At 40.8% G+C, this 23,075-nt stretch overlaps 1 protein-coding gene across 2 annotated transcripts in view; it reads right to left on the reverse strand.

Annotated features, from left to right (window-relative positions):
* Nucleotides 1–23,075, reverse strand: part of COL4A2 (collagen type IV alpha 2 chain) — a 217,452-nt gene that overhangs the window by 119,626 nt on the left and 74,751 nt on the right. The window contains exon 5 of one of the 2 annotated variants that reach the window (XM_065592194.1): nucleotides 1,461–1,828. The exons of the other annotated variant lie outside the window; for it this stretch is intronic. Coding sequence (XP_065448266.1) covers nucleotides 1,461–1,487 — 27 coding nt within the window. The 5' untranslated portion in view covers nucleotides 1,488–1,828. The remainder of the gene's footprint in view (nucleotides 1–1,460; nucleotides 1,829–23,075) is intronic. 2 annotated transcript variants of the gene reach the window in all.

Raw genomic sequence — 23,075 nt, forward strand, 5'->3', positions numbered from 1 at the left:
TCTCACTTGGTTGAGAGAAACAACCAGTACATGTTGGTTGCCTTTTGTTTAGAACAGCAATAGAACATATTCACAGTATTGGTATCAACATTAAAGTATGGTATTTCATATTTGATATGCATATCTAACCCATGAGAATGTACTAAGCAAAGTGAGATATCAAAACCAACTTCCAGGATTTCCCATTGGTAATGTCTTTCCAGCTGCTGCTGTATTCTCTCTATCCTGAAACTATGCAGTTGATCCTCTTTTGCAACTCCACCCTCAGAATGTAAACTACTCATTCATTAGTGAACCTCTCCCCATTCAGTTATCTTCCCAACAATATCCTCTTCCTCTCTCTCTAAATTTTAATCTCTGATCTTTAAATACCACAGCTGATAATGCAATCATGAGGCTGGATTGCTCCCTCCTGTGGGAAAACCTGCAGGAGATGTCTCCGTAGGGAGGACATGCCTGAGAGGCTTCCCTGTGGAGTTTCTCTAAGTTCTACTAAGAGTATGGGGTTTGCCATGGTCTGTGGAATAAGCTGTATGGAGGCCCTGTGCCCCCCAATGGTCCCCTCAGATCCCCTCCACCTCCACATTTCCTGGGAGAGTGACTGCAATGGAGCTGCCCCCGTTAAAGGGAGACCTCCATAGCAGAGGACAGATAAAGCAGTCCAGGAGGGATTACCTCTCAAAGGGAACCTTTGAGGATGGTGGGTGTGCATCTTCCCTTCCCCCATCCAACATAGAAACATTCATTCCCCGTCCTCAGCCCACCCATTGTAGGGAGCCTTCCCTGAGGTCTGGGAAAATGGAGGGATGGTGACACAGTGGCAGATGATCCCTCACTCCTTGCACATCAGAAATGGAGCACACACAATACGTAGCTCAGTGCAACCAGTAATCATTACAAAATCCATAGCTAATTAAAAGGGGCTTAAGAAAATTCCAACTCACTTTATTTACTAAAATGAGATTTATATTTCTAACCTCATTGACTTTAAGTGGTTAGTTGAAAATCTTCCAAAGGTTGATTTTGGGACAAACTAATTTTAGATGAGCACTTTTGACTGAAAGCATATAGTAAGAAAGTGCACCTCATTCTGTTCTGCCCTCCTGCAAAGCCCTACAGGTACCAAAGAATCATTTCCTTCTGACTTCTAGTTCATCCTCATTCCCTTTTCTGAATTAATGCGGCAGAAAAGGCCTCCTATGTTCCTTCATCAATATAATCAAATGGAGAGGCATGAGTACCCATGCAGTAACAGAATATGAATTTCTATTGAACCTCTTACTTAAATAAAGTGCTGGGTGCACATGGTGGGAAAACCACATGGTGACACATAACACTCCTAGAACTGGTAATAGGACACTACACATTATACAGAGAACAACCTCAGCTTTAAAGGTCTAGAAATAGGAAAACCCTAGCTTCCAACAGCTTTGTTCTGACTCATAGTAGAATGTGCATACTTTTATCTTCATTGCAAGGCAGTGCATTCTCTAGGAGTTTATTTGTCATGGGACTGTTTACATGAGGAAGCGATTTGTGTTGCCTCCAACTTTCCTGTTGCTCAGCCGTGCTCCTTCCCATTCCAGTACCACTCCTGTCCACGTCTCTGGTGTGTCCTGTTCCCCAATGGTGCTTCACTCCTTTCTCCCTATCACCTGCTCCTGCTTCTTCAGTAAACCCCATCCACAGTCCTCCCTCATACAGCCTCCTCTCCACCTCCAAACCTTAGTTAGCTCTTTCCTCAAAACAATCAGTTGGCAAGAAGATACTGCTCCTCAGGTTCATGTTCCTGGGGAAAGACACAGCAGCCAAGAGATGAGAGTGGAGCCTGGAAGGAGAAAGGGAGAGGGAAAGAGAAATAGAGAGGAAAACGGAGAGAAACAGGGAGTGAATCCTGGGGAGTAGGGAAAAGCTATAGAGATGAAGGAGATACATTTTGAAGAGATTCCCAGCAAAACAATGCTAGAGAGTGTACAATGCAACTGGAACAAATTCTTTACTCTGTAGCAGGACCACATGGATGACCAGCTGGGATTTTGTAATCAAGTGTATTGTGAATCAAGAAAAATTGCCCTTCCCATACCCTATGTGCTGGACTCTGGAAGGGAAAGCAAGAGGATCCTTGGGGGTGCGCGGCAGGAGGAGCGCTTTTTTAATTTTATTTTTTGCTTCATCAGGCGGGTGTCTGAGTGGCTTTTTTTTTTTTGCTTTGGTGCAGCAGGGGGTGCGTGTTCAAAAATTTTTTACTGATGGGGCGCGCGATCAAAAAAGTTTGGAGACCACTGCTCTAGAGATGGAAATACCTATTAGGTCATCTTGTCAAACTTTCTGCCTGTTCTGGATTATTGGGTTTTTATACAGTTACAGATATCCTGTTTGACTGTTTACTGCAGCACTGGTACGCGGACAATAGAAAGTGAAAACCATGCCAAATATAGTCATGGTTTGTGATTTGTATGACAGTAGTATCTATTGGTCCCAGCTAGACCAGAGCTTTGTTGTACTAGGTGCTGTACCTACATATTGAATGGCTGTCCCTGCCCTGAAGAGCTTATGATCCAAACAGACAAGAGACATGAAGGTGGGAGAAAGGAAGTATTAATATGTCCCATATTACAGATGAGGAATTGAGACACAGAGAGAGACTAAGAAGCAGGTTTTCAGAAGTGCTGCAATTGGGGCCATGTTTTCAAGAGAGGTCAGATCCCATTTAGTCACCTAAATGATGTAGCCAGATTGTGAAAAATCAGCACCCAGTGGCACCACTGACATGACTGAATGTTCAGCACTTTTGAAAATCTGGTCCCCCATGACTTGCCCACAGTCACACAGGAAGTCTGTGGCAGGGCCAGGAATTGAATCCAGATTTCCTGAGTCCTATCCAGTGCCTTCATTACAAAACCACCCTTCCTTCCTTTCCTAATCAGCGTCATACAGAGCATATTAGATTGAGATGACTTTAACTACAAGATTTTGTTAATAACTTGCTCAGGTCCTCTCATATTATGCAAAAAATAGTACTATGGATCTCTCTCTATGCACACATTATGTATACATGCATCTCTTGTGTCTCAGTCGTCCTGATATCTAAGCATCAGAATGATTAAACTGTTGGACTGGTGCTTCAGTTTACTTTTAATTATTAGAAGTTATGATTCACTTTTTGTATCAAGTGAACAAAGCAACTAAATCTAGTCTGAAAAGAGTTACTTTTTATTTTTAAAATTATAGTCTTTGTTTCTAAAAAGTGAATGACCATACTATGGAAAGGCTAATGATCTTACTTTGCATGTTCTGCTCAAGTGTAAAAGCATAATTAGGAAGGCCAAAAAGGAATTTGAAGAACAACTAGTAAAAGACTCAAAAACTAAATAGCAAATTTTGTTTTAAGCACATCAGAAGCAAGAAGCTTGCCACACAATCAGTGGGACTACTGGATGATCGAGATGCTAAAGGAGCACCCAAGAAAGTGCAGGCCATTGCATAGAAGCTAAATGATTTTTTTGCATTGATCTTCACTGTAGAGGATGTGAGGGAGATACCCACACCTGAGCCATGCTTTTTAAGGGACAAATCTGAGGATCTGTCCCAGACTGAGGTTTCAGTAGAGGAGGTTTTGGAACAAATTAATATATTAAACAAGTAATTAAATAATAAGTTACCAGGATGAGATGGTATTCACCCAAGAGTTCTGAAAGAACTTAAATACTAAATTGCAGAACTACTAATAGTGGTATGTAACTAGGGTGACCAGATGTCCCGATTTTATAGGGACAGTCCCGATATTCGGGGCATTTTTTCTTATATAGGCACCTTTTATCCCCCCCACACTCTGTTCCGATTTTTCATACTTGCTATCTGGGCACCCTATATATAACATATCACTTACATTATCTTCTGTAACAGGTGATTGGAGGATAGCAAATATGACAACAATTTTTAAAAAAATGCTCCAGAGGCAATCCTGGCAATTACAGGCAAGTAAGCCTAACTTCAGTACCAGGCAAATTGGTTGAAATGAGGGCTGTTGATTAATCGCAGTTAACTCACGCGATTAACTAAAAAAAAATTAATTGCGATTAAAAAAATTAATTGTGATTAATCACACTGTTAAACAATAGAATACCAATTGAAATTTATTAAGTATTTTTGGATGTTTTTCTACATTTTTCAAATACATTGATTTCTATTACAACACAGAATACAAAGTGTACAATGCTCACTTTATATTAATATTTTTGATTACAAATATTTTCACTGTAAAATGATAAACAATAGAAATAGAATGTAGTGCAATCTCTTTATCGTGAAAGTGTAACTTACAAATGTAGATTTTTTTTGTTACATAACTGCACTCAAAACCAAAACAATGTAAAACTTTAGAGCCTACAGATGTCCTGATAAAATCAGGACCGTCCCGATATTTAGGTGTTTGTCCCGCGTCCCGATATTTTGCTCCACCGGCAGCACTGGGCTTTTTTTTTTTTATTTGCTCCGCCAGCGGACACCCGCCCCTCCCCATGTGTCCCGCTATTTTCTTCCTCTCATCTGGTCACACTAGTCCTACTTCTTGTTCAGCAAATCGCTAAGACAAACAAGTTTGTTTACATTTAGAGGAGATACTGCTGCCTACTTTTCATTTACAATGTCACCTGAAAGTGAGAACAGGCAACTTTTGTAGCCGGCGTTGCAAGGTATTTACGTGCCAGATATGCTAAACATTCGTATGCTCCTTCATGCTTTGACCACCATTCTAGTGGACATGCTTCCATGCTGATGATGCTCGTTAAAAAAATAATGTTCTAATTAAATTTGTGACTGAACTCCTTGGGAAGAATAGTATGTCTCCTGCTCTGTTTTACCCACATTCTGCCATATATTTCATGTTATAGCAGTCTCGGTTGATGACCCAGCACATGTTCGTTTTGAGAACACTTTCACTGCAGATTTGACAAAATGCAAAGAAGGTACCAATGTGAGATTTCTAAAAACAGCTACAGCACTCTAAAAAAGCACCCAAGGTTTAAGAATCTGAAATGCTGTCCAAAATCTTAGCGGGAGGAGGTGTTGAGCATGCTTTCAGAAGTCTTAAAAGAGCAACACTCAGATGCGGAAACTACAGAACCTGAAAAGAAAATCAACCTTCTGCTGGTTGCATCTGACTCAAATGATGAAAATGAACATGCGTCAGACTGCTCTGCTTTGGATCGTTATCGAGCAGAACCTGTCATCATCATGGACACATGTCTTCTGGAATGGTGGTCGAAGCATGAAGGGACATATGAATCTTTAGCGCATCTGGCACGTAAATATCTTGCAATGTCATCTACAACAGTGTCATATGAATTCCTGTTTTCACTTTCAGGTGACATTGTAAACAAGAAACCGGGTAACATTATCTCCTGCAAAATGTAACCACACTTGTTTGTCTGAGCGATTGGCTGAAGTAGGACTGAGTGGACTAGTAGGCTCTAAAGTTTTATATTGTTTTATTTTTGAATGCAGTTATTTTTTGTACATAATTCTATATTTGTAAGTTCAACTTTCATGATAGAGATTGCACTACGGTATTTGTATTAGGTGAATTGAAAAATACTATTTCTTTTGTTTTTTATAATGCAAATATTTGTAATAAAAATAAATATAAAGTAAGCACTTTACACTTTGTATTCTGTGTTGTAACTGAAATCAATATATTTCAAAATGTAGAAAACATCCAAAAATATTTAAATAAATGGTATTCTGTTATTGTTTAACAGCGCAATTAATCACGATTCATTTTTTTATTTGCAATTAATTTTTTAATCACTTGACAGCCCTAGTTGAAATTAATTACCAGACATAATTAGGGAGGGATAGCTCAGTGGTTTGAGCATTGGCCTGCTAAATCCAGGGTTGTGAGTTCAATCCTTGTGGGGGCCACTTAGGGATCTGGGGCAAAAATCAGTACTTGGTCCTGCTAGTGAAGGCAGGGGGCTGGACTCAATGACCTTTCAAAGTCCCTTCCAGTTCTATGAGATAGGTATATCTCAAATTATTATATACATGTATATGAACACAATTTGTTAGGGAACTGTCAACATGGCTTTGTAAAGGGAAATCATGCCTCACCAATCTATCAGAATTCTTTGAGGGGGTAACAAACATCTGGACAACAGTGATCCAGTGGATCCAGTATACTTGGACTTTCAGAAAGCCTTTGACAAGGTCCCTCACCAAAGGCTCTTAGCAAAATAAGCAGTCATGGGATAAGAGCGAAGGTGATCTCATGGATCAGTAACTAATTAAAAGACAGGAAACAAAGAGTAGGAATAAATGGTTAGTTTTCAGAATGGAGAGAGGTAAATAGCAGTGTCTCCTAGGGATCTATACTGGGACCAGTGCTGTTCAACATATTCATAAATTACCTGGAAAAAGGGGTAAACAGTGAAGTGGCAAAGTTTGCAAATGATACAAAATTACTCAAGATGGAAGTCTGTTTGGACTTAACAAAGAGTTACAAAGGGGTCTCACAAAACTGGATGACTGGCTGACAAAATGGCGGATGAAATTCAATGTTGATAAATGCAAATTAATGCATATTGGAAAACATAAGCCCAACTATACATACAAAATGAGGGGGTCTAAATTAGCTGTTACCACTCAAGAAAGAGATCTTTGTGTCATTGTGGATAGTTCTCTGAAAACATCTGCTCAATATGTGGCAGTCAATAAAGCTAACAGAATGTTAGGAATCACTAGGAAAGGGATAAATAAGACAGTATATATCATGTATATATTTGTCATTTGAAATTTGTATTTGATGTATTTGAAATTGAAAAGGTACCGAGAATATTAATAGACACAGTACTTTCTTTTATATAGAACCAAAGCATTTTTCATCTTGACATAAAAATTTTTTTCCTTTAAACTCTTGATAATTATACTTAGTGAAAATAGTTACTGGCTTTTGAGGCACTTTAGTGTAATGCCATGACCTATAAGTTCAACGCCCAAGATTTCAGGCAGACAACTAAGGAGTTAAATGGTTTCCATGTTTGTTTTTCCTGGATCCTGTTCTGAAACTATCTTCCATAGCTGGAAAAGATCAACATCCTACCATTAATATAACATTATTCCCACAAGTTTCAATAAAAAAGTTTTCATAAACAAAAGCCATTTTTTAACATGGTGCATCAAGAACTCTGTTTTCTTGTGCTGTTACTCCACCAGCACCTTATTATACAGATAAGACTACTAATGGAACTGAGTACATATTATTTTATCATATTCCACATTCAGAATGAAAGAAATAATTACTAAACTATCCTCCCAACTTTCTCTCTACAGAGATTAGAGTACTTGGCCATTTATTATTTCTGAATTTAAATTTAATTCTTTTTGTTTAGATCTCTCTAAGAAGCCACATTGCATAGTGTGTAATACTTTTCCTATAATCATTATCTTCTCTAAAAATCAGGTAATGATGTTGAGGAACTAATCTGAAGTATTTTAGATAGCTATTAAAATATAACCATGCTGATTTTATCATAGTCTAAATGCTAAGAGAAAATCTTTAATATCAACTTCTATCTCCATTTCTCCATCTGCAGAGGGGTATTTATAATGGTTAGCTTACAAACTTCACATAGAAAGTACAGAGCTGTGCAAATAATGGAAGTTAAATTACAGTCTCCATATCTGTCTCTTTTATACAACTCTAGCATTGGTTGCATATGGCAGTGGTAATGAAGTACTCACATGATATTCTGGCTAAAAAAGCATAACAGCACAATAGTCAGAGAATTGAGACGTTGTTAACATTCATCATTTTTTTTAGACTGCAGCACCTGTTTTGAGAGCTCATCCATTTGCAATGCATATGATTCATATTTTTTCTCTCTAGAGAACAAATGTGAAAGACTGGTATGTACTATCCAAAACAGGGATCCTTCTATTTTTTCCCTTAAGTCTTTCAAATGCAATGTGGAAAGAATTTTTCTTGTATCAGGGGTATCAGAAAGCAGGGTGGTATAATTTTCCAGCTGTTTATGAAAACAATAGAATTAAAAGTATGATGAAATCTTTAGCTTTGAAAATTTTAAATTGCTCTCAGAATCAATTAAACTGGTTGTTTTAACTTGTTCTCTGAAACAGGTGCAGCAGAAACCTTCTGTGTACAGCTGTAAATGAAAATCTGGTAAAATGAATACTCTTTCAAGCTGTTTTACCAGGCCATCTCACTGTTGAAGTGAGAAGCACAATGACAAAATCTGCATTAAATGGTGTTTAAATAATATAAGAGTCTATTCCCTATTTGTGAATGTACAAGTCTACTTAATGTCTGTTGGAGGGTATTAGTGGAAAGAGAGTCTAACAAAAACAATGACCATGCCCTTTCAAAACCTTTTCATGCACTCGTGGCTATACTGTGCCCTTGTCTTAGTTAGTTAAGCAGAGGAGCAAACTTGCCCTCCCTTTGCCGAGAACATCATAGTGGATCTTGGTTTGTGTGGCGTGCAGACCCCATTCTGGCAACTTGTTCTTTGAGAAGTTCTAGCACCTCCAGACTTTGAGAAAAAGTCTTAAAATTCGGCAGGGAGACACTGACAACTTTAATTCTTCTATTTCCTTACTTTCCTGTGCTCAGTTTAGCAAACCATAATAATGTTTCTTTCATGTAATTTTTTAGATGTAATATCTATACACAGGCTGGATTGTTCCTACCCCTGATACAACTGTACAGGAAAGCAAGAGGGAGTAAGGATTTCATCTCTGCACCTGTTCTGCCATATAAGGACTGTTCTGGGGTGTGGCAGGGGCTGCATATCACATACTCCCCCCAGGAAACAGAAATGAGTCAGGACCGTATGGTGAGTAGGTGGAGCCATGGTTCTGCCCCGCTGTGATGTGCCACCCAGGAGAACTGGCTGGATGCAAAGTCAGAGAATTCTGTGTGCCATAAATAATGTTGAAAATGATTCCACTCTATTCCCTCTAATGAAAGAGAGGCGCTCTCAGGAATAATTGAATCTCTCTGAGGCACCAAGGCCTTCTTGTGCTCTCCTGGAACAGTGCACCTATGCACTTCCAATTGCTATGGGCTGTGTGAAAATACCATGATCTAACTGAGTGGTTCCCAAACTTGGTTCGTGGCTTGTTCAGGGCAAGCCCCTGGCGGGCTGAGATGCTTTGTTTATCTGAGCGCCCGCACCGCTTCCCGCAGCTGCCATTGTCCGGGAACGGCAAACCGCGGACACTGGGAGCTGTGAGCGGCCGTACCTGCAGACGCTCAGGTAAACAAAGTGTCTCGTGACCCGCCAGGGGCTTATCCTGAACAAGCCGCGAACCAAGTTTGGGAACCACTGATCTAATCTTATGTTTGTAAGCTGTGGAGGTTACAGTGATATTATCAAGAATTAGTTCACAGGCTTCATCCAAGTAGAAAGATATTCAGTAATTCAGATCAGAGAAGTCACATAATTTAATTTTCCTCTGAGATGCTATTATAATGCTCTCTTTAGGTTTCAGATTCACATGTTTGGATAATTCTTACCCAAGTAAGGACTTCTGTTGAGAGTTCCACATTGTAAGGGGCTTTATGTTAGTCCAGGACCCATGTAAACCACAATCTGCATAACTTTGAAATGTTAACACACTATAAAATAGCTGTCTTGATCCTTTGACTGGTTCATAATAATAAGGCTTAATCTTATAATTCTGAAGATTTAGAGAAAAAAGGCCTGCAAAAGAATTACTATAGATGATTTAGTTGAGTTATATAATAGCACTGGGCACAAACTAAGAATAAAAATTACTAATTAGTGATAGGTAGATATCATTTGTATTTGGCAAGCTGTTCAGGAAATATTTGAGTGTATTAATAAAAACTTATAATCAAAATAACAAGATTCAAACATAAAATATGACGACTGAGAGGGGCAAAGAAGCAGAAACTGGGCTTATAGACTATTAACCCAATTCAAATGTTCCTAGCACTGTAAAACAGCATCGTAGGGTGATCACCAGCATCCATCATAGCTAAGGTTAAGATTTTGTCATGGTTATATTTAGTAAAAGTCACAGACAGACTGCGGACAATAAACAAAAATTCACAGAAGCCAGTGACCTGTCTGGGACTTTTTCTAAAAATAATGCGGGGGGGGGAGGGGGCTTACGGAGGCTGACTGAAACCTGAGGAGGGGGGATGAGAGCCTGAGCCCTGCTGCAGGGAGGGGAGGCCACCACTCACAGGGGCTCAGAGCTCCAGGGTCTCCCAGCTGCCCATGGTGTCTTGGAGCTTCAGGTCCCCCCACTGCCCACAGCTGCTCAGAGCTCCAGGTTCCCCCACCGCTCGCAGGAGCTGACAGCCCCGAGGCCCCTGCCACTCCAGGGCTGAGGCGGAAAATGTCACAGAGGTCTCTGGAAGTCACGGAATCCATAACCCCATGACATAATCTTATCCTTAATCATAGCAGTCAGCACCTAGCAAAGAGCAAATTATAATTCATATTCCCCAGGCATCAGTGACCAACAATGTTCACCAACTACACAGTATTGAATTTTACTTCCTCCACAGAGCACATTAAAGGTACCAGGGGAGATTATGTCACACCAGAGGCACACATTGCAGCAACCGTTGTGAGAAACCTGAGAAGCATATATACTTGGCTAGAAGCTAGTAAGAGAACAACGTGGCACCAGCAGCAAGGTGTTCAATTTGTAGGCATATGCATCAAGGACAAACCAGAGTGACCATGTAGTTGAGGGAATGGGCAAAGCAGTGGATGCTACCAAAGCTCTTATAAGTATTTGTTTTAACCATTTTGGTCCTCCTGAATTTTCAGAAGTCAGTTAGTCAACAGAAAATTAGCAATCCTCAGCTGGCTAGATATGGCTGATATCAGTGTTGTTAGATAAGATTATTATTTGATTTGCTGATCCCTAATATTAATTCAGAATTGACTTTTTTTCTGATTTTCATTTCTCCATGACTACATAACGCAGTGCTTGCTGATATCGACCAATTCCCTAGTCTCTAAAAACTTCTGGGACTATTCAAGATCTGCCTATTTGTTGATTTTCAAATAATTTCATACACCTGACCCATCCTGTCTTTCTGATCTTGGTCAGAATGATCAGACACGTAGATGAACACAATATGTTGGGGAAGAGTCCCCTTTTGTAAAGGGAAATCATGCCTCACCAATCTATTAGAATTCTTTGAGCAGTTCAAGAAACATGTGGACAAGAGTAATCCAGTAATGCTCCAACCCCTCAGACAGAGACCAACACTTATAAGATCTTCACCAAGCATTCTCAAAACTACGATATCCACACAAGGAAATAAAGAAACAAATCAACAGAGCCAGACGTGTACCCAGAAGCCTCCTGCTACAAGACAGGCCCAAAAAAGAAACCAACAGAATTCCACTGGCCATCACCTACAGTCCTCAGCTTAAACCTCTCCAACGCATCATCAGTGATCTACAAGCCATCCTGGACAATGATCCCTCACTTTCACAGACCTTGGGAGGCAGGCCAGTCCTCGCCCACAGACAACCCGCCAACCTTAGGCATATTCTCACCAGCAACCACGCACCGCACCATAACAACTCTAACTCAGGAACCAACCCATGCAACAAACCTCGATGCCAACTCTGCCCACATATCTACACCAGCAACACCATCACAGGACCTAACCAGATCAGCTACATCACCGGCTCATTCACCTGCATGTCCACCAATGTTATATATGCCATCATATGCCAGCAATGCCCCTCTGCTATGTACATTGGCCAAACTGGACAGTCACTACGCAAGAGGATAAATGGACACAAGTCAGATATCAGGAATGGCAATATACAAAAACCTGTAGGAGAACACTTCAACCTCCCTGGCCACACAATAGCAGATGTAAAGGTAGCCATCTTACAGAAAAAAACTTCAGGACCAGACTCCAAAGAGAAACTGCTGAGCTCCAGTTCATTTGCAAATTTGACACCATCGGATCAGGATTAAACAAAGACTGTGAATGGCTATCCAACTACAGAAGCAGTTTCTCCTCCCTTGGTGTTCACACCTCAACTGCTAGCAGAGCACCTCACCCTCCCTGATTGAACTAACCTCGTTATCTCCATACTGATTTATACCTGCCTCTGGAAATTTCCATTACTTGCGTCCGATGAAGTGGGCATTCACCCACGAAAGCTTATGCTCCAATACTTCTGTTAGTCTTAAAGGTGCCACAGGACCCTCTGTTGCTTTTTACAGATTCAGACTAACACGGCTACCCCTCTGATACTTGACACCAGTAAATATAGTATACTAGGACTTTCAAAAAGCCTTACAACGTCCCTCACCAAAGGCACTTAAGCAAAGTAAACTGTCATGGGATAAGAAGTAAGGTTCTCTAATGAATCAGTAACTGGTTACAAGAAAAGGGGTAGGAATAAATGATCAATTTTCAGAATGGAGAGGGGTAAACAGTAGAGTCCCCTGGGGTCTGTCCTGGGACCTGTACTGTTCAACATATTCATAAATGATCTGGAAATAGGGGTAAACAGTGAGTGGGCAAAATTTGCAGACAATACAAAATTACTCAAGATAGGTAAGTCCAAAGCAGACTGCAAAGGGATCTCACAAAACTGGCTGACGGGGCAACAAAATGGCAGATAAAATTCAGTGTTGATAAATGGAAAGTAATGCACATTGGAAAACATAATCCCAACTATACATCCAAAATGATGGGGTCTAAGTAAGCTGTTACCATTCAAGAAAGGGATCTTGGAGTCATTGTGGATAGTTCACTGAGAACATCTGCTCAATATGCAGCAGCACTCAAAACAGCTAATAGAATGTTAGGAACCACTAGGAGAGGGATAGATAAAAAGACAGTAAGTACCATAATGCCACTACATAAATCCATGATATGTCCACACTTTGAATACAGCATGCAGTTCTGGTTACCTCATCTCAAAAATATATATATTAGAAATGGAAAAGGTACAGAAAGGGCAATAAAAATGATTATGGGTATGGAACAGCTTCCATATGAGGTGAGATTAAAAAGACAGGTACTTTTCAGCTTGGAAAAGAGATGACTAAGAGGGGATATGATAGAGGTCTATAAAATCATAACTGGCATGGAGATAATAAATAAGGAAGTGTTATTTACCCTTTCACATAACACAAGAACCAGGAGTCACCCAAATAAATTAATAGGCAGCAGGTTTAAAACAAACAAAAGGAAGTACTTCTTCATACAGCACAAAGTGAGCCTGTGGAACTCATTGCCAGGGGATGTTCTGAAAGGCCAGAAGTATAATCAGGCTCAAAAAAGAATGAGATAAATTCATGGAGGATAGGTCCATGGCCACTATCAAATTTGGTAATGGATGCAATCCCATGCTCTGAGTCTCCCTAGCTTCTGACTGCCAGAAACTGGGAGTGGACTACAGGGGATGGATCACTCGATGATTGCCTTGCTCTGTTCATTCCCTCTGAAGCACCTGCCATTGGCCATGGGCAGAAAAGAGGATATTGGGCTAGATGGACCACTGGGTCTGACTCAGTATGGCCATTCTTATGTTTTTATGTCCGCTATGACTAATTGACTTAAGGAAACTTATTACTGCCATTTTCCACTTTCGAGGGCAGGACTTCTAACAATACTAGCTACCTTGTGTATGTTTACACAGGGATAAAAAACCTCCAGGGCAGCTGGAGCATGGATGGCAGGTGAACTCCCCTTTTGGGGAGGCTAACCCGTCAGCCCCACCCCTTCTGTCCACGGCCCCCCTGCATCCCGAACCCCAACCCCTCCTCGCCCAATCGCTGGAGGAGCTCCAAACCCTCCGCCCACTGCTGGAGGAGCCCTGGCCTGCCTGCCCCAGCTGCCCTGGGCCACTGGCTGGCCCCAGTGTCAGGACGAGCTGCTGGCCTGACTCCCAGGCTGGCTGGCAGGTCTGAGCTCCAGGCCACTGTTGAGGGAGAGGGGGCCTCAGGGCATAACCTGGGCAGGGCCATGGCCTGGGTTAGGGAGGCTTAGCCTACCCTGGTCTTTGATAGCCACCACCCATGAACTGGAAACCAAGCCCTGGGACTCTGCGAGGGTGGAGGGTCCCAGCGCTCAAGCTGGAGCCTGAGCCTGAACATCTACAGAGCAATTTTTAGCCCCACAAGCTCGAGTCAGCTGACCTGGGCCAGCCACGGTCATCTCCAGGTCTTTTATCCCGGTGTAAACATACCCCTCAAGAGCACTGTCTCATTATTAAGCTAAAAGTTTTGTATGCTTGTGGAAACTAGTCTCTCTAATAAGTGAGCCTTGACTTTACTACTTTGTTCTGCAAAGTAATGGGTTAACATTTTAGGAGGGGAATGACCCCATAAATAACTTTCTAGTGAAAGTAAAATTTAAGCAAAAATGGCTATTTCCACCAACCCTTCCCTTCCCCCCACCCCAAAAATGCTATCACAGAAGAGTAAGACGGAAGCTTAAGCATTTCCTTATCAGACCCTTTGGAATTTCTTAGTTAATGCTGTAGATTTGACTTAAAACACCTGGATCTTTCCCTTGCCAAACAAGTAAAATCTCTATGGGATGTTTTTTGCCCTGTTACGAAATGTACTGTACACCCCAGCTGAATTCTTAGATGTTTAGTTTGCTCTTAATAAACAAAGTACGTTTCTTGCCAAATTTTGAGACCTAATCAGATCAGCAGCCATGGTAACAGAGACAACTTCTGAACTAGAAAAGTCTGCCTAATAATATTTTAAACAATATGCATCACACAGAACTGTTTATAAAAAGAGATGATCCTTGATACAATAATTTAAGCAGAGGCACAGGTGGGTGTAGGAAGTACAAAGTCTCCTGGCTGGAACTTTTTAGTTGTATTGGGGGGCAGGGGGAGGGGAGTGAGGAGTAGTTTGCAACATCCTTTTAAGGGGTGCTGTATACTCCCCATCCCCGCAACCCAGCCAGAAGAGCTAGCCAATGCACAGAGGTAGTGGAGTCCTAGCTACATTTTATCCCGGTCCGCTTTCTGGAGAGTTGATCCCAACGAGAAGTCTTTATTTCTTTCCTCCTCAGTTGCATGGCAGCATAAGGGACAGCAACAACTCAGCCGTCTACTGTAATTCTTAAATACAAGAAAGGTAACAGAAAGTTGAGAAAACACAAACTTATCAACTCTCTGCTTGCAGTCTACAGTGGGGTTTCAAGTAACTAATTAACTGCTGCCGTAGATGTACAAATATAATCTAGTATTGTGTGCTGGATTTGATTATGAGCTTTTAAATCAGTGGAATAGCGTCAATATTAGGAACTGTGTTCCATGAGCCATAAATTAAAGTTATGCAGCTTCTAACAAACGATACCTTACTGTAAACCTATTTAAATAGATCTTCACCAGACTGGATGTGTGCATAAAGAATTCTGAAATATTAAAACAGAGAGACCATGTCTTCCAAGCACTTCACAATCATTCCTATTTTTTCCCTCTGATTTAGATGAGAAAGAAAGATTGTGGGTGTAATTCATAGACAGTATTATCTTATATGTCAGGGGTAGGCAACTTATGGCACGTGTGCCAAAGGCGGCACACGAGCTGATTTTCAGTGGCACTCAGACTGCCCGGGTCCTGGTCACCGGTCCGGGGGGCTCTGCATTTTAATTTAATTTTAAATGAAGCTTCTTAAACATTTTAAAAATCTTATTTACTTTACATACATCAATAGTTTAGTTATATATTATAGACTTATAGAAAAAGACCTTCTAAAAATGTTAAAATATATTACTGGCACGCGAAACCTTAAATCAGAGTGAATAAATGAAGAGTTGGCACACCATTTCTGAAAGGCTGCTGACCCTTGTTATATGTAATTGCATCTGAAGAAGTGGGATTTTTACCCATGAAAGCTTATGCCCAAATAAATCTGTTAGTCTTTAAGGTGCCACCGGACTTCTTGTTGTATTCATGGACAGTATTATATTATAAAAAGCAAGTGTTGATAGAAAATTCAGATCCTGGAATCTAAAGTGAGCCTGACTACAATGAAAATAATGTTCCAGAGACAGAAAAATGTGGCTCACTAAGTACAAATAAAGCAACACATCTATTTTGATAGCTGCAGAGTTCAGATGGAGACAGATGGGACCAATCTAAAAAGGAGACACAGCTAAGCTAAAGGCTTTTCTATGAGGTGAAAGATGTAATGTATGCAACCTCTCAATGTGGTTCACGGTTGTTATTCCATGAAGATGAACCAGAATTTTGTCAGTTCAATACACAGATGCATGCACAAAATCAGCCCCATGGTACGTCCTCTGACTTCCCTGGAATCATACCCTGTTACATCAGGGCTTAAGGTAGCTCAGTTAGCCAATTTCTGTGCCGATTCATACTGTGTAAAATGCTAGAAAAGTCAGTGAGAACACACAAGGTATAAATCAGTACAAAACATTGCCTGTAAAACCTAGCGATAGATAGCAAAGACCACCAAGGAAAATACTTACAAGGGAGATGTAAATGAAATGAAAAAAGATTGTAGACCTCTTCACCAAATCTAATATTCATATGTCTTTCAGAGTCTTAGAAATATTTTTGGCTTCAAATATGAATACAGATAAACCCTAATATTTCTTCAAAGAGGGGCACTTCTTGAGAATGGTGTCTTCTTTGTAAATTATGTACTTTTTGAAAGTTTATAATTGTAAACACAAGGAAAACAGGCAAATTTAGAAAGGATGCAAAGCAAACGTTCAGAGAATATTTACTGACTAAATATGAAAATCCTTTTAAAACTGGTATGGTGAAAGTAGCGTAGATGATGCTATTACCGTATTCAATGCAACAATTATTTTCATGGGTAAACGTATTTGTATGGGCAAAATACTGCCTTTATTGTAGAGGATTGTAGGGGGAGCTGAGAAGTATGCTTTTGCAATAGGCATTAGAACCATTAAGACTGGTGCAGGACGGTTCAGAACAGAAGAGCATGCAATGGAAGGGGGGGGGGGGAGTGCTGCTTACTGCTGCTTCAAAATGGCAGAGGATGCAACCCCCTCGCATGTTGTGCTGACTGTGTAAGGGGGCCTAGCCATACTCCCAAAATGGCAGAGGAGAAGACCTCACTGGGTATGTCTACACTGTGATAAAAAGCCCACAGCACCAAGTCTCAGCACCCAGGTCAGCTGACTTGTGCTCACAATGTTCAGGCTATGGGGCTGGAAATAAGAGTGTAGATGTTCGGGCTTGGACAGGAGCCCAAGCTCTGAGACCCTCCCAGGTTTCAGAAACCAGGCTCCAGCCAAGCCCAAACATCTACATTCAATTTTGTATCCCTGCAGCCTGAGCCTCGGGAGCCCCCATCAGCTGACCAGGCCCAGCCATGGCCATGCCGTGGGTCTTTTATTGCAGTGTAGACGTACGCAATGAGGCCTTCTCCTATTGGATTGCACCAGTGAGATTGGAGTAACTCCACTGGCTACAATGGGGTTACAATGGGTAAAACTGGTTTAAGTGATAGGAAAATCAGGCTCATTAGTTAATGCCTTTGAATGATGCCACAGTGGTTAAACCTAAACATTTAACAATGTGTCCTACATCTTTAAATATGTTACTTTTACACATAATTTAACACTATTTCAGAAAATCTGATGAAGAAATGGAGGACATTTACAAAGTGTTCCAGTTTTGAATACATTTTCTAGTGGGCAGATTACATATAAAGCACTCCTCCAATAATTTTCTGCCTGGGTCTGGGGAAATACCATTGCCTTTCCTACAGAGCAGCGACTTAATGGTTACCAGTTTAGGGCTAGACTGTGACAATGGCAAAGCTCCTGTGTGGAGTGATGTATAGCTGTGTCACTCCAAGAACAGCACAGAGAAGGAAACGTGCCTTTGAGAAGCACAATTTAGTTTCTTTTTTCCCCTTGCTTCTTCTGCCAGCAGAAAATTATGACACTTTGTGTGATCAGAGTCCCAGGGGGGCCACGCTGAGATTGCTCATTAGGGCAAACTCCAAAGAATGGGGCAGACAATCCCCAGAACTGGTGGTTATTCTAATACTTAGATTCACCAATCCAGCAACAAAACAGCTTCTAAAATACCTTACTGGTTATCAGAAATACAGTTCTATTAAAAAGCGACAAAGAGTCTTGTGGCACCTTATAGACTAACAGACGTATTGGAGCATAAGCTTTCGTGGGTGAATACTCACTTCGTCAGATGCAGTTCTCTTAAAGCAGCTCAGCCTTGAGCTCCCACCCAGACAACCAAGTCAAATATGATGAGGATTACCAAAAATCTTGTTGATCATATAAAACGTTCTATCAATCCCAAAGGATCGGACACATGACCCACCAGGTTAATGAATATCTTAGATCTTGGATCTTATCCAAATACACGCTGATAGCCAATTTTTATTAACTAAACTAAAATTTATTAAAAAAGAAAAGAGAGAGAGCGTATTGGTTAAAAGATCATCATACATACAGATATGAATAGAGTTTTTAGGTCAGTTTCACAGTAGAGATGGTGAGCTTTAGAGTTGCAAAACGTCCTTTCAGATTTAGTCCAGAGGTTACAGTCCCATGTCCAATATCAGGGTGATCCAGATGGGACTGGAGATCTCAGTCTTGTGACTCAAACTTGCCCTGATGAAGCTTGAGCAGATCTGAGGGCCCAGGAGTCTTTATAGATCCCTGACAGCAGGTGTTCCTTGGGTGAAGAATAGTGTCTTTGAAATAACCTCCTATTTCTTAAGCATCACGCGTAATTAGCTATATGAATTAACATAAGGCAATTGCCTATCTCCTGTCATTTACATACTTCAAAGAGAAATGAAGACAGTGAAATCACTACATTCACAGCTCATCTAAATGTTAACATCTCCTTTTGATCTCTGAATTAATAGAATACAGCGATAGACAGGAACTGTTTGGCTATATTGTCAACCTCTAACAATATATATGTAAACACACAAAAACACAACCATTATCTACTAATATGTCTCTAAAGGTTGAATCTGGGTCAATTAGCCTGCAAGTTGCTTAACCCTTTCTGGTCCTGTATCACACTTTGTATCCTGGGTTAACTCTACTGGGCAGCATGTGGGCCATGAGAAGGGAGGAAAAGGTAGCCTAGAGTCAAGGCTATGCTCCACCCACTCGCTTGAGTGATGGGGAAAATAACAGGCACACCACACCCATTTACTCCTATGTGCCCAGACTCAAAATCCAGGTAAACTCATACATGGGAAGAGGGAGGATTCTTATTCTCTTTTACAATTCTGCATGTAAGCATAGTTCAAGGGGCAATTTAGACCTTAGACAGCATACTTCCATGGTGTTCATGAGTCTGCTATACAGAAAATTAGTAGTTATATATTTCAGTGCTGTTTTTTCAAGAGCTTTATAATTCACCCAACTCTTTTACTAGACATTTTTTTTGTCCTTAGCCTACTCTACTCAGAGCCATTGGCCATTATCTTTGAAAACTTGTGATGATCGGGGGAGGTCCTGGACGATTGGAAAAAGGCAAATATAGTGCCCATCTTTAAAAAAGGGAAGAAGGAGAATCCAAAGAACTACAGACCAGTCAGCCTCACGTCAGTTCCTGGAAAAATCATGGAGCAGGTCCTCAAGGAATCCATTTTGAAGCACTTGGAGGAGAGGAAGGTGATCAAGAACAGTTAACATGGATTCACTAAGGACAAGTCATGCCTGACCAACCTGATTGCCTTCTATGATGAGATAACTGGCTCTGTGGATATGGGGAAAGTGGTGGACGTGATATATCTTGACCTTAGCAAAGCTTTTGATACAGTCTCCCACAATATTCTTGTCAGCAAGTTAAAAAAGTATGGATTGGATGAATGGACTATAAGGTGGATAGAAAGCTGGCTGGATCCTCGGACTTAACGGGTAGTAATCAATGGCTCGATGTCTAGTTGGCAGCTGGTATCAAGCGGAGTGCCCCAGGGGTCAGTTTTGTTCAACATCTTCATTAATGATCTGGATGATGGGATGGATTGCACCCTCAGCAAGTCTGCAGATGACGCTAAGCTGGGGGAAGAGGTAGATATGCTGGAGGGTAGGGATAGGGTCCAGAGTGACTTAGACAAATTGGAGGATTGGGCTAAAATAAATCTGAGGCGGTTCAACAAGGACCTCCTGCTTTTTCCTCTTTTGCACCAATTTGCTTCTTAGTCATACTCCCATTATTGATCTAGAGAAACTTACTATTCCTTTACAAAATATTTTAATTTCTATCTACTAGCTGATCTGCAATATTCTGAATACTAAAGTTTATTTTGTCTAGTTTTTCAAACCAGCTTATAAAGATTTTGGCAGTAACAGTTCACTGCATAAGATGATATATTTGCTAAGTATAATGGAAGTGATTAAAACGCATGGTCCTCCCCCACATTGTAGTAAGCACAGCATCACACCATACAGATCTTGTCACTTGATTAGTTATAACCTGACAGCTTTTAACAAAATCAACTCAATAAGTCTTTGAAAGAAATAAGCCAGCTGAGAGAGACATGATCTGAGCAGAGGATAGTAAGTCAGGAAGTCTTCAGAATTCCCAGTTTTGACACTGTGACTCCCCATTCTGTGGCCTTGGGAAAGCTGCTGTGGGCCCATATTCTTTCATCCTTACTCATATTGAGTAGTACCTTACTCCATGAGTAGCTGCACATATTTCTTAATTGGTATATAACCAAGTAGTACTACCCAATGTGGGTTAGTCTGGCAGAATCAGGCCTTGAACTAGTGCTATGGAAATCCTGCAGTTTGGTTTGTAAGGGTTAGAAGTAAAACAAACAAAACACTGCAGATTTACCTAGGGATCTGTTGTGCCATTTAGACCCACACCAGAGGCAGGAGTGCTGCAGAGACACATCATCCCCGGGTGACCCAAAGAGGAACACTTGTGCATGTAAGGGGAGCACATTCACTACTATACCCCTTTATGGGTTTTAACCTATACCTCTGCGTGCTGGTTCCACTCCACAGGCTCGTGAGAAGTGTGGGATCCTGGTTGCTCCTTCTCAGGCCTCTCTCTCAGAGTGCCTTTGCAGTGACAGAGCAGTCCCGGAGCACCCCATCTGATCCTTATGCAAGCCACACAAGGCATAAGGGAAGGTTCTTTACAACCTCTTCCATTATATATAGCCAAAAAGACCAGGAAGGATCTGGGCCTTAGAGATTTCAAGTTTTGCAAACTTGAACCACCAATAAGAACTGTCCCTCTACCCCACAGACTATCCCTGACAAAAAAATATATTACTGAAAACCACAGGATTGTGTGCATAGTGGAGATACAAAACATTTCTGTTGTTCAACGCATAAAAAGGGTTCTAGAACTGAAAATATATAATGGTGAGAAGAGTTAATTGCGCAGTTACAGGAGAATAACGTGGTGTTAGAACAGTTCTATTTGAACTATAAGTGTTTTCCACAGAAAAAATATTGTAACTACAAACTAGCAAGCCAATTCACATTCCCACTAAATACCAAACCAAGCCAACTGAATCAGTATGGAACCAATACCCCCAAAATGATGCTAGAGGGCATTTTGCTGTTGAGTTCTTGTCCTGTAAAAGGATACTGAGGTCCTAACCATCCAGATTCAACTTTTGTTATTATTATTACTTAAGTGCTAACAATGTTGTCGGCACAGTACAAGACACAAAATGCCCCACAGAGCTCCTGCCCGCCCCAAAGAGCTTACACCCTAAGCAAGACAGATGTAGCATGCAGGGAAAAAGGCAGATAGATGAAGGAATGACGACATTTTTAAAAAATACATAGCTTATTTTATTAACTTATCTTCTGGGCAACATGGAGGAAGTGAGCCTTGGGGTTGGATTTAAATGAAAAGAGGTTAGTAGGCTGGTATACTGGAACGGGGAGAATATTTTATTCATAATGGGGTGGTTTAGAGTAAGACATGGCAATGCCTGAGAGAAGCTAACAAATAAGGCATCAAAGTTAACATAGATAGAGCGGAGGGTGTTGAGCTGATATAACAAGAACCAAGATCTGAGATGCTAGTAAGGATGAGAAATTCAACCAGTGACAGTAGACAAGGAAGAACCAGTAGAGGGATTCAAAGAGGGTGGTAATCATGTAGTCAAAATCATGGACAAGGAAAATTTTAGCAGCTGCATTTTGAATGGGCTGCAGGAGGATGATATGAGCAGTGAGAAGGTTGATGAGGAGAAGGATGAACTTTTGGATTTTAAATCAGTATTAAGCTCTGCCACTGAAAATGGAACCAAACCTACCAGTTTTTTTGAAAATCAGTAAAGACCTAAGAGGTATCTTTAACTAGCAAGGTTATATTTGCAAGAATAAATTTAATAGAACTATAGTATGTGCATCTATAGAGACAGTTAAATATTGAATTTCATATTTAAGAGTGGGAAAATACAGCCATATGAATGCTGGCAAACAAAGACTTCTTTGTGTTATATATCTGGGGAAGTGTGAGACAATAGGGAATCTGAAAGACTAAGTTGTTTCATAGACAAATCATTTTATTTCAAAGAAAAATTGCTTTATGTTTTTAATTTGTTTGGCCTTGCAGATTCCCCATTGTCCAGCAATGGCTCCAATGCCTAAGACAGAAAAGTATTCCAATAATAAGTGCTTTAATTCTAGTGAGTTTTGATGCCTATGCTAACTGCAAGTTAGTATATTTTAAGAAGACAGTAACATGTTCAGTACAAATTGAAATAAAAATCTCAGTAGAATGCTCATATTGAAACCCTTGACTTGTGTTTAAAATCAGATCCAACTAACAGTATCAATTATAAGAGAGACATTTTAAAAAGAAAGAATCTTAGATATACGCATTCCCCCCAAACTGAAAACTACTGTGAACAGGGCCAGCTCTAGGCACCAGCCAACCAAGCACGTGCTTGGGGCGGCACCTCAGAAGGGGCGGCCAATGTTGGGGTGGCGGGGGACGCTCGAGGTTTTTTTTTTGTTTTTGTTTTTTGTTTCGGCCGGGTAGTGCGGGGGTGTTTCGGCGGCGTGGTGCTGGGAGGTGCGGGGGCTTCGGCGGTGCAGCGCT

The sequence above is a fragment of the Chrysemys picta genome, chromosome 1 (genome assembly GCF_011386835.1).
Source record: "Chrysemys picta bellii isolate R12L10 chromosome 1, ASM1138683v2, whole genome shotgun sequence".
Taxonomy (NCBI): Eukaryota; Metazoa; Chordata; order Testudines; family Emydidae; genus Chrysemys; species Chrysemys picta.